At 42.1% G+C, this 16238-nt stretch overlaps 2 protein-coding genes across 3 annotated transcripts in view; one reads left to right on the top strand and one right to left on the bottom strand.

Moving 5' to 3' along the window:
- The window catches only part of myo1d (myosin 1D), a 95985-nt gene extending 87700 nt beyond the window's left edge, over nt 1–8285 (top strand). The window contains exon 22 of the mRNA XM_064321365.1: nt 2263–8285. Coding sequence (XP_064177435.1) covers nt 2263–2419 — 157 coding nt within the window. The 3' untranslated portion in view covers nt 2420–8285. The remainder of the gene's footprint in view (nt 1–2262) is intronic.
- Nucleotides 8286–8576: 291 nt separating this feature from the next.
- On the bottom strand, nt 8577–16020 carry LOC135247654 (cyclin-dependent kinase 5 activator 1-like). Of its 2 annotated transcripts, none has more exons than XM_064321366.1 (2): nt 15237–16020; nt 8577–13572 (listed from the first exon to the last, which is right to left on the bottom strand). In XM_064321366.1, exon 2 carries the CDS (start codon nt 13358–13360, stop codon nt 12446–12448), a length of 915 nt encoding a protein of 304 aa, XP_064177436.1. In that variant the 5' UTR covers nt 13361–13572; nt 15237–16020; the 3' UTR covers nt 8577–12445. The 2 variants fall into 2 exon arrangements, with proteins under 2 accessions (XP_064177436.1, XP_064177437.1); XM_064321367.1 differs by having other exon boundaries at nt 15766–16020.
- Nucleotides 16021–16238: the final 218 nt, after the last annotated feature.

Here is a 16238-nt window from a genome sequence, read left to right as displayed (position 1 = left end):
CCATTGGCCAACGGGTAACCATGACAGATGGAAGGGTTCAGTGGGTTGCTATAGTAACCAGGAGCCCCATGGCACACATTTCTGTTGTAATGTATAGACACACACGTACTGGACCAAGGTGAGCATGTAGGAGTATAAACAGCATTTGAGAAATGCTTTGTTATTCTTTTTGCACATGGCTTTACATAGCAGCCTTTGTTATGGTGAATTGTCTAGTCACCAGATATTAGCATTGTTTTCCCTTTGCTGTAATATTACAGTGATTTCCCTATTAAATGAGGACAGCCGTGGAATATTTTTTATAATAAATACTTCAACTGGAAGCCTGATCTGTAACCATAACTGGATGTTGCACAATCAAATTCCAAGGTGAACATAGTACCATCCGTTCTGTCATTGTCTTTTGAAATATTTTTCATGTTTGTTGTGGATCCCCTACGTTTCTGGCTTTCTATTGGTTCTTAATCTCACCAGGGACCCTGGCCTTAGTTTAGAGTCCTACTTATGGAGGCCTAACTGTGGGTGAATCCCGCCATCAGCATTGCACATGCTCTCACTCAGGGAAATGGTTTAGCAGTCTCATCCTCGCTGCTGACTGAGACAGAACTCATATGGGGTGCTTCTGCCCACTCTCATGATCCACCAGTGCTTTCTTCAGCCCGCACAAGTTCTCCGTATGTGTACCTGCATGACCTTGTTTTTAAGTTTCTAAGGGCAACTAATGATGCATCTTTAAGCAACCATTCCCTCAAGTATAGGCTCAGCTGTGCCAATAGTTCACTGTAAAGGTAAACAAATCTGATGACTCTTGATATTACACAATTGCATACTTAAGGACACTTTGTATTATGTATCAATTTACTTTTGTCATTTTAATTTAGCTATGTATCATATCATAGTACCAGTCTGTGCTTGTAGAGCATTTGCCTTTTTACTTTGGTTGCTCCTAAGTAACATGCTACTGTCTCTCTCTCTACCTCTTCCTCCCTCCCTCTTCACCTCCATCCGTCTGGCTAATCCCTGTTTCGCCTGTATTGATCCTCTGAGAGAGAAAAGGGTGAAAAATGCCCATTGAACAGGAAAGCCTAACGCAAGCTGACAAGCACATAGCTAAAATCTTAGCCACTTTAGAGTTGAATCTGAAGGGGGGGGGCACTTCTCTCTCTTCCATTATCCTTGACCATTTATATTGATTGGATGTCGCTAATCTTGTATTTAAGCCACGGGCTATCCAAGCAACAATACACAGAGAGTGATGCTCAACCTCTGTCTTCTTGCTTGGTGAATGTTAACAACTAGTCTCTAGGAAACAGGAAGTTGTGCCCTAGCCTAAATGGCTTCTGGGTTTGAAGCTTATCTCTGTGTAGCTTTGCAGCATCCATCACAGAGTCGTTCCCCTGACTGACTCTATAATGCTGAGTGCCAGTCAGACGGTGACTGAGGGCACAGCTTTCATTAACGCCAATGAAATCCTTCACCAGAAGCTGTGGGTCTTCAGGAAATGTCCATGCTACCAGCACTGCAATCAGGCTTTCAAAATGTCTAATTAATTCTTTCATCTTCACCTTCGTGTTTATGTATGTGGAGGATGGTCAAATGCATAGATTTGCTGCCATGCATCATCTGCTAAATCCCGTTTAATATTGAATGGGGTGAGGTTCCCTTACTCTTTGATGTGCTTTAAGATCTTTGATTATAATCCTCATACAAGTCCATCTATATTTTAGTTTTTCTTAGCAGAATGCCACAGTATATCCCTTGGAAGTTTAAGAACTCAGTGCAGTTACTTGAACAGATCACACTTCATCTTTAATGTTGCAATCCTGTTCTGAATACAGCATTAGAGATTGACATCTATTATGCGCACATATTCCACGTGTGAAGGATATTCCACGTCCCATAATTCCAATGACATCACCACAGTGTTAAGAATCAGAGTAATGCAGACTCCAGAGTCAAATACTGATAATCCACTGCCACATTTAGGTCGCAGAAACCAGATATTTCGGCCACCATGTCTGTTTCTAATTAGAGTATTAGCCTAACTGCCTTCTCTCCTGGGAGTCCCAATTAAGAGACATTGGAGCTGTGGATGAGGTCTGTTAATTAGCCTTCTGGTGTAACAGTCAGGACTGGTCCTGAACCAAAGAGGTAACTAAGTTTGCCTTGTGGAGGGAGGGCAAACGGAGGGCTCGCTACAGGCTTCCTTAGCTTTGCTGCTCCCCTGATCGCATCAGTCTCACTCTTCTCTTCTCTTTGCAGTGAGAAGAGGAAGCTGCAGGTGAACATCGTCAGCCCCATCCAGTGCAGCATGCATGGCAGGAAGTGTACCGTCGTTGTGGAGACCAAGATCAACCAATCGCAGCCAGACTTTACCAAGAGCCGATCCGGCTACATCCTGGCAGTGCCAGGCAATTAACGGGGGATGGGATCAAAGGGGTCTTTCGCCAGGATTTTGGGGGCAGGGCACCTCGATGGTAGGCCAGTTTTGGGGACAGGTCTGCTTGATTATGTTTTTTCTAGATTATTTCTGTTTGTTTCAGTCTGTTCTATAAGTCGATTATTAGAAAGAAAATCGAAAAAAGAAAATCAGATGAAGAATGTGTTTGATGAAACCATACCAAATATGTTTTACGTTAAATATTGAAGGAAAGGACCTCAGTCGGAAGCGCAAAGGAGAATTTTAGGTGCGAGAACGATCTGTCCACAAGTTAAAACTATTAGGCTAAATGTATTTAGAAGTAGATAAACTGTAATATCCCCTTAGCATGCATATGCACGCTCATCCCATGACAGATAATTAGTCATTTAATTCCTGGAACTCGTGGTTCTCTGAGAATAACAGCAAGCTTCAGTTTTTATGAAATAGTATGAAAATGTTCCTCTGAAGTGAGAAATGGGTTCCATTCTCATTGATTTTTGAAAACATTCTTTAAAGCTGTAGGCTGTGTGTTGGATTAATGGTTTTTGTCTGCCCTTTCAGGTGCTCTTCATGAAACCTCAGTTAAAAACCCATCCAGATCAGAGTAAACTGTCCCATCATTTGAATGTAATATTGAACATTGTTTCCATCTTCAAGGAGCAACCTGATGTGTCTCCCTACATGCATATCCTAAGCGAATCATTGTTTTCTTTTCATTTCAGTCATGAATAGTTAGTTTGGAGCACCTGCATCTCCTTTTACCCTCCTGCCATTTTAGCTGTGAGGTTTGCCTCCATCAGTACTGGTTTATTTTATTCATTCTTGTTTATTTTTGAAAGGATCTTACCACAGCCTGTATTCTTACCGGTACATTCCAGAGCCTCAGGCCTTAACCCTGCCTGACATCCACCTGCAAAGTTCTGGTGTGTGTCTGTGTGTTTGTGTGCACGGGTGTGTGTGTGTGTGTGTGTGTGTGCTCATGCGGAGGTGGGGGATAGCTTTTCCATATACCATATTTTTGATGGAAAAAGCATGATGACCTCTTTCAAAGATGTTCATCTTGTTACAGTGGCAGACTGTCCATCGTTAAGCCCAGATTTATGTTGAGAAGGATGTGCTGAGCACATCCTCACACCCTTAAACTGCTTCTTAGAGGAGCAGTAAAATCTTAATTGAGCCTTAATTTAAAATGTGTATCTTTTTTTCTATATCTTTATAGTATATATTCATGCGTTCCCATTATGTATGCAAGATTTTTAGTTCAGATGTACTTTCAATGACCATAGTTTGGTACATTTATATTTGTATTACAGTAGAGATCTTAGACTAATGACAACCGATAGCCAGCTTGCAGGACATGCTCTTTGTAATGTGACCACCAGCTTAATTTAGGCCGGAGAATAGCAGAATCTCTGTCAGCATTCATGTTCGGCTAGCGCTCACGTCTGAGAATTATCCTCATTGGTATCAATGGATAAAGGCTTTCTTGAGCCTGTTGACTCTAATTAGCATCTCTTGTAGCCGCAGTGGCACTTGAGGAGCACAGGCTCTCTGTCAGTGGGCAACACAGGACTGAGAAGAGAAGGGAGCATTCATTATCTGCCGGCACCCTTTCTGCTCTACTGTTTCCAGTGCAGGGAGACCTGCAAAAAGCTTCAGTTTAATTGGCAATAGAAATAGGAGTGGGAGGAGTTATTTTCTGTCCTCTTCTTGTCAGAGTAAAGAAGGACCATTTACTTGTTTAATGGGTGTCTTTGAAACGTGTACGTCGCAGCAAAGTCATCGTTTAACCTACATAGCTAATTTTAGCAGCCTATTTTGCTCCAGACCGCAAAGCACCACTAACCGTGATAGAGTTCCGCTGTTTGCCAAGTTTTAGCGATTGTACATTTTACAAGCCAAAAAAGATGTTTTCTAAAATAGCAGACGTATTCTTTATTTGCTCTGTAAGTGAAATCTTGTTTTGCATTAAGCAAGCCCTTGTGCTTGAATGATCTAGAACCTATTCCACCAAAGAGTTCTGCAGTCGTGCACCAGAAGAGGTTTGGAACACCTTTTTGTTGGCTTTGATAGTTTGCCAGTCCTTCTGTGGAAACATTATGTAAAGAATGTGATGAAACAAACAGGTGGATTGTCTTTATTTCCATGTTGATAGCTGTCAGAGCCATTGCTCACTCCTGATACATTGTTCAATTTAAAACACTCCCTCTAACTGTACGGCTACTGTGATAGCGTTGTTAGCATATCATTTAAACATTGTCATAACTTTAGGTGTTGTTTGGCCTTCTGAAAAACCTTGAACACTACAGTCTTGCCCTCGGTGGCCATCAGAATCTGTCAGGGATAAGAGAATTCAATAAATCAAACCAGGAACAGTTTTCCTGCATTTGTCACTGTTAATTAAGAACCGGGTCTGAGTCCTGAACTCAAAAATATAGTTTTTTAAACTTATTTATCTTTTATTTTGTCCTTCTGATCATCTCGCCCGGCTGTGCCGCAGTGTGGGTGCATGTGTGCGCGGCATTGACTCAAATCCGACTGGAGCGGTGGCAGCTCGCTTTGATGCGGAGCTCCCAGGGCGCATGGCCTAGTTTGAACGACTCCGGCAGAGAAGAGAAAGTGGCAAACTGCAGTCTCTGTGAAATCCATTATTTATCTCTGCATTCGGGAGAAAAGAGAAAGTCACTCTGAACCAGGGCCTGGTGACTGTCATCTGCGCGTCTTCGGTTGATCGAAGCCTCTCCACTTGAAAACGACACACTGAGCACTCACCAGAACCTGCCGCACCTCATGTTGCGTCATTCACTAATGAATCCACGCAGTGCTTCTGGCAGCACTAGAGTGAGTGTTATGAGACTGGGGGTGTGAGCCATCTTCAGAGAGACGCAGTGATGTCAGAGCGCGGACAGGTTGTGTGCACTGGCTCACACATGGAGGGCTATGCTAGTGGCACGTGGCCCCCAGGGGACCCCCCTTTTTTTCTCCAGGCTCGCTATCACCCCTTCATTTATGTGCTGATACATACATACACAACTCACCGTAAAGTATAACTTCCTGGAAGAAAGATTGGTGAAAGATTGAGGTCGTACAGTTAAAATAATCTGGGAAAATGAACAGCCCAAAGTTACAATGCTCTCACCGAAGTAGCCATCAATGAAATATAGCCGAACAGCTAGGTAACCTGAAATAGAAGCGCCCGCAGTTGGTTGATGTTTGCGTGTTTGGGGAAAGATATGTTCCTGAGAACTAAGCGGAGCTCTGCCTTCCCCTCCCGTCTCTGCGTGAGGCTTGGCTCGGAGCCCCGCTGAGCGTAAGCTGGCGTCCTGCGAGGACAGGCTTCGATCACATGACCCCTTGCGCCCTCGAGCTGGGGAAGAGAGCCCACATCAAAGCTGCAGAGCTGGACGATGAGCGCACCGTAATGGCGGCTGCCAGACGTCCCGTGGAGTCTGATTGGCAGACGCCTCACCTGCGATAGAGTAATGCGGAAGCCTCTAGAACGCTGCAGTGGAGCATGGGATGGGCCTGACAACACTGCGATGTCATGCCTTGCCTGAGTGGCAGAGGCTCAGATCTTGGATCGTGGCTCAGGCAGTGGCTCGGTGCTTCAGACAGAGGGGCAGAGCATCTCAGGGCCCCAGATGCTCATGGCCAGTAAGACAGGAGAATAGAGGCCACCCTCAGCCATGTGTTCCAATCGTGTTCCATAAACACCTTTACTGACAGGACGATACAGAAAGAGCAGGTTTCAATATGTTACTGTCCATTGACAACAGCAGTTTTCATACTGGTTTCTTAATTTCCATTTTACACCAAGTTTATTTAGCACATTCGCGCAGTGATGCTTAACAGGTACATTCCAGCCAAATATTTTCAAAATATTCAGGTACTGCATGATTACTGTGGCAGGATCCTTGACAGATCTATCACCTGCGGTATGAAAACCAGACAGCCGAATTGGAGCCTGAATCAATCGAGATTTAATGTAAGTCACTGCTGAAAATATTGCTGAGAGGGCCTTCTCTCATGAGAAAGATTCTTTTTTTTAAATTGGTGGAGCAAGTTGCCTCCAAACCTTGTCTCGATGCTGTTCTCTGTGGAAATCAATATTTCTGTTTCCTACTGGGTAGCCAGACTTCCTGTCTTTTCTCTTACCTGAGTGCCTTCAAAACAAATCATTCTTTTCGTAATGGCCAATAGCTAACGGCTAACAGCCTTTTTGTAAGCATATTAAAGGTATATGTGATGATTTTAGACTAGATTTTCATAGTAAATATATGCTACCTGCACGCTAAAGGGAAAATTGCATACAGTGTGTATATATATGCTTGTTAATGATATGTGCCTAATTTTGTATTTGACATATTTATGTAATATATTCATAATGGTTGTTCTTTAAGGACAGTGATTGGACCAAATCACAGGGATCATAATTTCTTTTCATGGAAACAAAAACTGTGTGAATATAATGTTGACCTGATTTGAAACCCTTAGACTTTTTTGTTTGTTTTTTAATGATTGCTCTAGGCTTTGTCCTGAATTCTTCCAGTATTGATTAGTGGATGTTTTTTATTCCAATTATTTAAATTTTTTGTTGTTATTATTCTTTTGATTTTCTAATGTTGAATGCAAAAAGAAAATCTGCTCTGGAGCAGCTGTTTTTCAATGCCGCCCAACTGAATGCATTTGCCCTTCAACTTAATTCCTCCAAGTTGTGATGATGCCAGCATTTTTCGTTATTACAAATGGCCACTTTAGGTCCCTCCTCCCGGTGAGTCAGCTTTTATTCTAAATACTAGGAGATACTAGAATATGAATCTTTTATAATCATTGGGCCTCATTCACAAAACATGTGTACGATCATATTTGATCGTAAACTGTAAGAACTTTTCCACAAATATGTTGACTTTCATCTTTTTTTTTTAAATCTATATTTGTTCAAGGCTGTTTCCTTATACTAATACATGAACAGGATTGCACATAAATAAATAAAAAACTGTCAGCATTATCTCATACACAAAAACAAAGGGCTGCACATGTTTCATATTGGTTTTTTATAGCAAAATTTTTAAGAACAAAAGTAAGACTAATTTAAGAAACGTTTTGTGAATGAGGCCATTGTCAGGAAAATCACAGGGATATTGGAATTGGCCTTTAATGTAGTAGCTCCATATGTATTAAAACATACCCTTATGTAACATTCCCAGTTAAAAAACATGTCAGTCTGCCAAAAGGAGTTACCCCAGGTTTTCTGTGCATTCTTTCACCAAGGTGATAGCACTCTACCATCAACCTGCTGTTGTACTGTAATCCTTGTGAGCAGTGGTGGATGAAGCAGAACCCCAGGAACTGACCCTGTGTCAGTTTTTTGCATAGTTGTTTGCGTTAGGAGCAGGTTTGTAAACTGATGCTGAATCAGTTATTGATGGGAAGTTACCCAAAGCTGTGCATGCAGGGCTTCTGATACATTATTTCTGATGCATGTTTTGTTTTTGTTTTGTTTTAAAAAATAAATAAATATGGAAGTCACAGTAATCCAGATGAGCTTGCTTCCCATTCCAGCTTGGTATGTGAGAGGACGCACTTCCAACAAATGCTTTACCAATGAAGACTATGCAGTCTGTTGTACATTTTGTGATCCAGTACTAAATGGGCGGAGCTTCTTCCTCCAGCAGGTGCGACAAAGCCCCTGTGCCTTTTGCTTTCTGTGAAGAACAGCAAAATTATACTTGGACTGCCTAGCATTTTTCCAGAAATGTCTTTGGTGTATGCTCTATTTCATCATGCAATGGTGACTTGTATCTAAAGGCTCTGTAATGCTGGCTCATTGCTGTACTGGTCAATAAAGAGCTCATGTAAGAAATTTGCATGGCCTGTGTCATTTTTGATAAGACTAGAGGATCCGATAGCAACGTGTTGTGTTTCAACTGACATTAATGTAAACAGGTAATATTATTGTGAAGAGGTAATATTAATGTAAATAGGTAATATAACATATATCTATTGGTTTGATGTCAGTTGAATATCCTTACCACCGGCTGTTAAAAAAAAAAAAAAGATTTATTCCCAATGGTATTACTGTGTTTTATTGTTGACAGGTCATCAAAGATCACTGAACTTTGTGCCTGCTCTGGACATCGAAGACACATATGGAGCCAGTCTTTTGTGCGCCATGAACGATCAGTGCATTTTATTTTCCATCACAGTACAAAAATAAATAAAAGTAAGCAGAAACCAAAAAAAGGTTCAGTTACAGCGAGGGCTTTTTTAAAAGTAAACAATCATAACAGCTCAACGCCCTGTTCCCACCCCCTCCCACCAGTCGGAATCCATCCCCAAATATCCCCAACCTCCGTTTAAAACAACCCATCTCTCCTAGTCTTTTCTTCCCCTGTCCCCGTGAGATAAGCCTATCATGTTCTTCTGTACAAACACACTCTCTCACGCACGCACACACACTCACATGCAGTCACTGAGAGTGCATCTCCTTTTTAATCATCTAATAACACTGTTTTTTTGATCAACAAAGATGTACGCAACAAGATACACAAAAGAACCAAGAGAAAAAATGAACAGTTACCTTTTTTTGTTTTTTTAAGCTTTTGAAAAGTATTTCTTAATCAACTACTTAGTGTTGCAAGTGAAAAAAATTGGCACATTGTAGTGAATCGGGGTAGCCACATCTTCAGGTGGATGGTTCCAGAGTCCCCTGTTTTTACCCCAAGATCCTCCCCCCCACCCCCCCCCCCCCCGCTCCCTCTCAAGTCCTGCTGTCTCTCGAGAGAAAATCCCAAAACAAAGTAAAGTGTGTGTCCCTGTTTTGTCCCTATGGAACAACACAGCTGTCGACCATGTCCTCAACTTCTCAAGCCTTTGTAAACTCGTAGTGCAGGGTCAGTTCTTGAGCATGACGGAGATTTGTCTCCTTCACGTTTCATGAGGATGGCACGCCAATTTAACAGGGCACAGAGACACTTGTATGCAGTACGTGTCCAATGTCTGTCTCCAGTGTCCAATGTTTGTCTCTAGTTTCTTTTTTTTTTTCTTTTTTTGAAGAACCAATGCAGAAGATAAGAAAAGAGCACAATGACGCAGTATCCAGGGACGACTTGCATCAAATGTTTGTTTTTTTTAAGCACGGAACATCAGAGAGAAAAAAAAAATGTAACCAACATGTGCATATATTTGTCACCATTTGTCATTTCCTGAAAGAAAATCTAAAGACACAATTATTGAAAAAAAGCATGCACAATTGATCACCGTTGACATCATAAGAAAGCGGGCAAATAAATATTTATTGAATACTTTTTTTTAGTTCCTTTTTGTTGTTGATTGTGGCGTTTGTTCCTTTTCATCTTGGCAGCTCCTCAGTTTCCCCTTGAAAGCTGTGTCGCAGAGAGCTGGCAGCAGTTCACAGTCTCTGGAATACTTTCTGCTTTTTGGTGTTTGTTTCCTCAAAGAAGGGGATATTCTCACATTCTGATTCTAGTTTCCACACAGACAGTACCAAAATCTCCTATGGGAGATGAGATTCAAGGAGGCGGTGGTGGTTGGCCTACCAAACAACGGTCTTCCCGTTGTCATATTGACTCCAAACAGATTGTAAACTTGCTTTTCCCTACAGCAGTTGACAAGAACTTTCCCTGCACGACTCCTGACATTTAATCCAATGTACTCAAACAGGAAAAGGCAGTGTGTGATTACATAGTCTGGGGAGACTTGACTGCCCTCTTCTGAAATGTTCCCCCAGGTGAAACTATCTGTCCTCCTATACACCAGCACCCCATATGACTCACTCCAATTTCAACACATCACTGATGTTCTCATCATAGTTGAATATGTGCCTTACTCATATTGTTATACAGGCTGTCGCACACCTATGATCCTTCCATCCTCTTTCCCAATTATGATAGATCTGCTGTTGCGTTGCCCTAAAATACAAAATTCCCACCAATTCAAATACATTGATCTCAACACTATCGTCTTTCCCGTCAGTTGAATGTACTACTTCTTACTAACAGTCTTTCTCTAACACATTTTGTTAATGATTGTTTTTGTTACTGATGATAAAATTATTATTCTACAATTTTTGTCATTTCATTCACAAGGAAAGTATTTAAATATTAAATATTTTTTCGTGAATTCAATAAACTGTATGCTGTCAATGTATTCATTTCAGAATTTACAGACCTTAAGAGTTTTTATTTTTAGATTCACTGGATTTTCCTCGAAGGTTTGGCACTGGTGTTACATCTGTCTTTTGAATTTCTTTGGGGACTTCAAAATGATTTCATACTAGATTTAAGTAAAATCCCAATCAGACAAATAACTAGTCTTAGCAATCATAACCAGATAATCAAGTGCTTTCTAAATGCACCTTGGATCCTTGGCTGAAATTGTAATGGGAAAGAGTGCGCAAGGAAACTGTTGCCCTCTGAAAATGCCAGTTGACTTTTAACGTGTGTAAGGAGCTCCTCCTGAAAATAAATTAATGCTATTAATAAATAAACCTCAGACATTAGCCTGTTGAGGAAATCAGAAAAGGATGCATTCCTTCCCCAGAAAATAAAGTTGGACATCAATAACACTTGAGCTGGACATGGAAAGATAACCATTCTTGTGACGTCCCAAATATAAGCCATGCTTCCCCCTCCAGTCATTATTTTTTCATCTGCCATTTCTCCCCATCCCTCACTTCCACTCCCTCACGCACAAGTATTTGCACTTTTTGTTTTATCACTGGTTGACCCATACATATATGCCCACACATAAACGCACACACGCACATGCACCTCGGTGGTGAACCATTGTGCACCAGCGAGGAGCTGCATGTGTGCAGTACTGTCAGGCCTCATCATCACACCCCACTGCAGTCAGGAGCAGAAGAGCTCAGCATCTCCAGGTCTCAGGCAGGCAGAGACCACTGCTGCAATGGACCAGTCATCTGCAATGTCAGTGGTAATCCAGTCACGTATGACACCAATACGTCAATCAATCCCCAGCCCCTCCCCCCGGCTCTCATGATAGGGTAGCGCAGTCCTTCAACCCGTCAAGGGTCTTGTGGCAAGAGACACAACAGTGTCTGCAGTCCTTTCCACATTCTGAGCTGCAGACATATCTTTTTTATGTGTGTGTGTGTGTGTGCGTGTGTGTGTATTTTCTTCTTTTCTTGTCTTTTGTCTAGTTTGTCGTTTTTAATAACTAAGTGTATTTTATGTATAATATATATATATGTATATGTATTAGGAACAGAGAGTCTGCTCAAGTCTGGCATTTCATTAGGTTGTGGCTCAATACTCATTCACAACTAAGAGACTCTGGAAATGTATGCCATTTGGGGGGTATTAATTTATTTTAGATAATCTTGCTGTTTTAAATATTATTTTGCTTATTAGTCATACTTTCATCTCTGACCTGAAAATGAACTCTGATAACATGCTTAATTAAGATTTTTTTGTATTGATAGCAGGTATATATCTCTGTATTGATGACTTCTTTCAAAATTTCTAAAATACAGTTAAATTTTGAGTGGATACAGACTGGACTTTAGCCTCTGTCTTCCTGCAATTCTCTGAGCAATTTTGCAGCCCATAACACCCTGCCCTGATATCCCTCTCCACAAGCCTCATTAGGAAATTCACGTCTCACATTGCTGCTATTGCTTCCTCAAATAAAAAGATGATAGAGATGGTACTTGATTGCTTCAGTCTTGCCAGATGACTGGTATGGGGTTATTATTATTGTCATACCAATTCAACCTTTCTTAATTAGGGGATTTTTAGCCTTAGAGGCACAATATCAGAAAATTCATCTAAGAAGGTTTCATAATTGTCCCTTTCAAAAAGACCTGAGCATGGGATCGGATTTGGATTTTGTGTCCTAGATGAACTATATCTAGTGAACAAGGTCCAGTGCACAATCTCCCATAGCACACGATACGTATCACCTTTGAGAAATGCCAGATGAGAGCAGACTGCTGCCCCGCCGGTGGCCATCCTCTGACCACCTCCAGCCCACCAGGCCTCACCGGTCCAAGCCAATGAGCAGACGGCTCCTCTCCTCCTCCTTCTGGCTCTCGTTCTTGAGGTCGGCAAAGACCTGGGTGAAGTAGTGCGGGTCGGAGTTGATCTGCAGCATCTTGGCACTCATTAGGTTGATGATTGACAGGCAGCGGTCCCAGAAGGCCTCCTTGGAGCTCTCCACAAGGAAGGGCTTAAGCGGGTAGGAGATCTCGTTGCCCATGTAGGAGTAGGACAGGTAAAGGCAGGTGAGCAGCACGGCCTGCAGCTCGTGCTCTGTGGCCACCTCCGAGGAGACCACGTCGCGGCACAGCATGTAGACGAAGACCACATTGGCCGGTGTGATGAAGCCCTGATCCTGCCAGCCTTGGAGCAGCAGAGAGCGGTCCACGCTTCGCAGCCACAAGACGGGATCAGTGGGTGAAAGGTGTTTGAGCCGGTAGCAGCGCCGGCAGAGGAACTCGCCCAGGCAGCGCAGAAGCTCGCTGGTGGAGGCCTGAACGATCACCCGTTTGGGCGTGCCGGGGGCGGCGGTGGAGCCACCCAGGGGAGCCTTCTTGACAGAGGAGGCCACATTGCCGGAGGTCTTGGAGCCAGAAAGGGCGGGGGCAGCGGAGTCCTGGGCGAAGGTGGAGAGGTTGGCGCAGGATTGCGACTTCTTCAGGTTCTCGTTGTTGAGGTGAGTGACGTTGTTCTGGTAGGTGGCATTGGGCTGCACCTTCTTGGAGCCTTTCTTTTTGGCTGAGACGGCCACGATGCGTTTCCACGGCAGCACATTGATGAGCGAGTGGCGCTTGAGGTTCTTGTCTTTCGCATTCTTGCTGTTCTGCACGGCTGTGTAGTGTCCCACTGTGGCAGGCCCATCCTCAAAAAGCGCGGCCTTACGGTAGCTGGGGGACAGAGAGAGCACGGTGCCCATGGCGGCGGGGAGTGGGGGGGCAGGCAGGTGGCGTGCACAAGCCTCGCTGGATTAGAGGAGGACAAAAGAGATCCTGCCTTGGCTGCTTTCAAGAACAGGCACCTATGAGGGCCAGTTCCTCTCAGGTGCCCAAAACTTGTCAAGCCAGTCTCCAGGAAGAACTCTGAGAACACTGTGGAGAGGGGCTTTATGCTTTCTCTTTCTCTTCGTGCCTGAACAATGTTAAGAATAAAAAAAGGATAACTGATCACATTCACTGATTCACATTTGATCTATTTTTCAAGAGTATTTCAATGCAGTATAGAACTATTTTCCGTTACTCTTAAAGAATTTAATAAGAATGGAACGTAGATAACTATAGCCTGTGTTTTTATATATGGGTTTTCTATATAGCATGTGAATTATTTTGAAAACACAAAGCACATTGGTTGCTTCAAAGGAACAAAATTACCCAGTACCATTTTTCCTTCAATTTCTTTCTTTTCATTACTTTTGTGAATTGCAATCATTGAAGCTGTGGAAAGGAGCACACAATTTTAAAATAAATATGGCGTCTACCTGGTGGTTTTCAACTAAGTTTTCAAGAGAACTGGCATAAGAATAAATAATTAGCTCTCTAACTGTCTGCAGAGAGACCCAATATCAAAATATCAAAAACATTCTGGGGCATTTAACAGCTCCTGTTTTCATGTAAACAATGTACTCATAAGAATCTAATTATTGGTCAGTCTCCGCCAAATCAGACCTCATGCTCAGTTTTGACATCCAACGGAACTCGCCGTAACCACGGAGACCGGAGGACAAGATAGTGAACATGACAGAGCTTTAGAGTTAGGTGTCTGCAATGACCCTAAATAAATATGTGTGACGTCGTGTCCTGAGCCTTAATATGACATTATGATTGATTTAAAAAATGTGTTTGTTTTTTTAACATGGCCTGTTGTTTAAATGTAACATATGATTTAAGATAGGAGACTTTTTTGTGTTATAGGCGACTGTTAATTGTAATTTCTTGTCAATGAGATCTCTGATCCACTAACGTATCTTGCAGGGAAATATGACCTATGTCTATGGAAATCTATATATTTCTCGAAAAATAGCCCCCTTTTTTGCACTTGGCTATCTATAAGGTTATCATCGGTGGGCTATGCTATGACGCAGCAGGCTAAGCTACATATAGGTTAGTTTTGTATTTTAGGTCTCAGTATCCCGAATTTCATGCGCGGATGTTCATGTTATTGAGTCTTTAAAACCCTCTCTGGAAGGCCTATTCTCGTCTACTACAGATAAATCTGGGTCTTTTTCGGTAGGCTACTTCAAATATAGAACCTGACTCGACTTGGATTAAAGCATAATAAGGTCAATAAAGCCTCGGTTTAATAAAATGGAAGCCAACTGAGTAAAACGCCGCAAGCTGAGGTCGTTTGTGAATAAAAAATACAATATCGTAATACTGTAGCCTTCTGTGTATCATTTTCATTCCATTGGCTTAGGAAGAGGAAATTATCTGCGTTAATAAACCAAATTGTTAAGTCTAAGTGGTCTGTTATTTAGGTCTTAAGAATTTTATAAAAGAAAAACACCGCTAAAGCGCACACACTCATACACACACACTCCACAGCAACAGAGTAAGCTATTTCAGCAAAATGGAATTCTCAGTAAGGTCATATTCTTTCATTACCCTCGCATCATATTCAAGCCGCAATCAAATATATTTTGATATGTAAGGTATTTCGAATTGGGCATTGTTTATTAGATTATCAATCGTATAGGCTGAGGAGCAATTTCCCTGCGGCAGTTCATCAGGGCAGAAGTAGCCTAAATAGGAATTGACTTTAAGAACATAAATACCTAAATAAAATACTTGAATACTCACAGATTTAAAAAAGTGGTTGAGCTTTCTTGCAGAATCCAAATAGTCCACAAAGTTCTGCAGTTATTTTTCTTGATCTTTTAAATCCGACCGCACCAATTTCCAGGCTTTAACGGCGGCGTATGTCGGCCACTGTCCAAGGTTCTGAATTTTTGCAGTTTGTGAAATAATACCGATGTGTATTACCAAAATTCGTTATAAATATTTGTTTTAGACGGATCAATGTTATTCCACTATGACACTACCAGTGAAATATCACCAATTTTTTTCGCTAAAAAGCCCCACTTGTGCTGATTTTTTTCACGGTCTCTAGAACGTTTGATTCCGCCTTTCCTGAAAACCCCCTGACAGCATTATTTGTTTTAATGACGAATAGCCTTAGTATAAAATTAGATCAACTAAAGCGTTTTGCTTTGAGGGCAAATATTATACAATGATACCGTGTATCGATATCTCTGCGTTTCTGTTACCCTTTGATGTTTTGAGCTTCAATGAGGTATCTCGGTCATCTCAAATGGAATGTATAGCCTACCTCAAAAACAAAAATGTACAAATTCCGAAAATGAAAAGAATCAGTTTTCAGATAAATAAGCAGAATCCGCACGCCTTGACGCAGGCATCCGCAGGTTCTCTGCAGCTCCGGTGATGACAGACAGACTGGGGGAGGGGGGAATGGTGGGGATGCTGATATGATGCTATTGGTCCTCGCCAGTAGAGAGACGGATTTGAGCGCGGCTGTGTGCTGTTGCTGGCTCATGCGCTTGGCGGATTGTTCATCGCTCGGCTGTGGTTGGGCGCCGCTGTGTGCTCTGTCCGTGGTGCTGTATTTACCATTCAATCCCAAAATCTCAACAAGAACGCAACAAAAAAGGGGGCCGGCCGGATTATCGTATGCAATTTATGTTCATATTCTTCAGCCTACTGTAACGACTCAGAGCTAAATTTACAAGAAACATTTAATTCTTGTAGTTTTCCATGTTTTTGAATTTAAAACTCCCATAATAG

This window comes from Anguilla rostrata, chromosome 2 (genome assembly GCF_018555375.3).
Source record: "Anguilla rostrata isolate EN2019 chromosome 2, ASM1855537v3, whole genome shotgun sequence".
Classification (NCBI taxonomy): domain Eukaryota; kingdom Metazoa; phylum Chordata; class Actinopteri; order Anguilliformes; family Anguillidae; genus Anguilla; species Anguilla rostrata.
Note: the sequence above shows the minus strand (reverse complement) of the source record. Positions and strands in the feature narration are given on the sequence as shown.

What these genes read in the sequence shown, in the direction of transcription:
- LOC135247654 (XM_064321366.1), bottom strand. Translation starts at nt 13,360, where the DNA reads ATGGGCACCGTGCTCTCTCTGTCCCCCAGCTACCGTAAGGCCGCGCTT.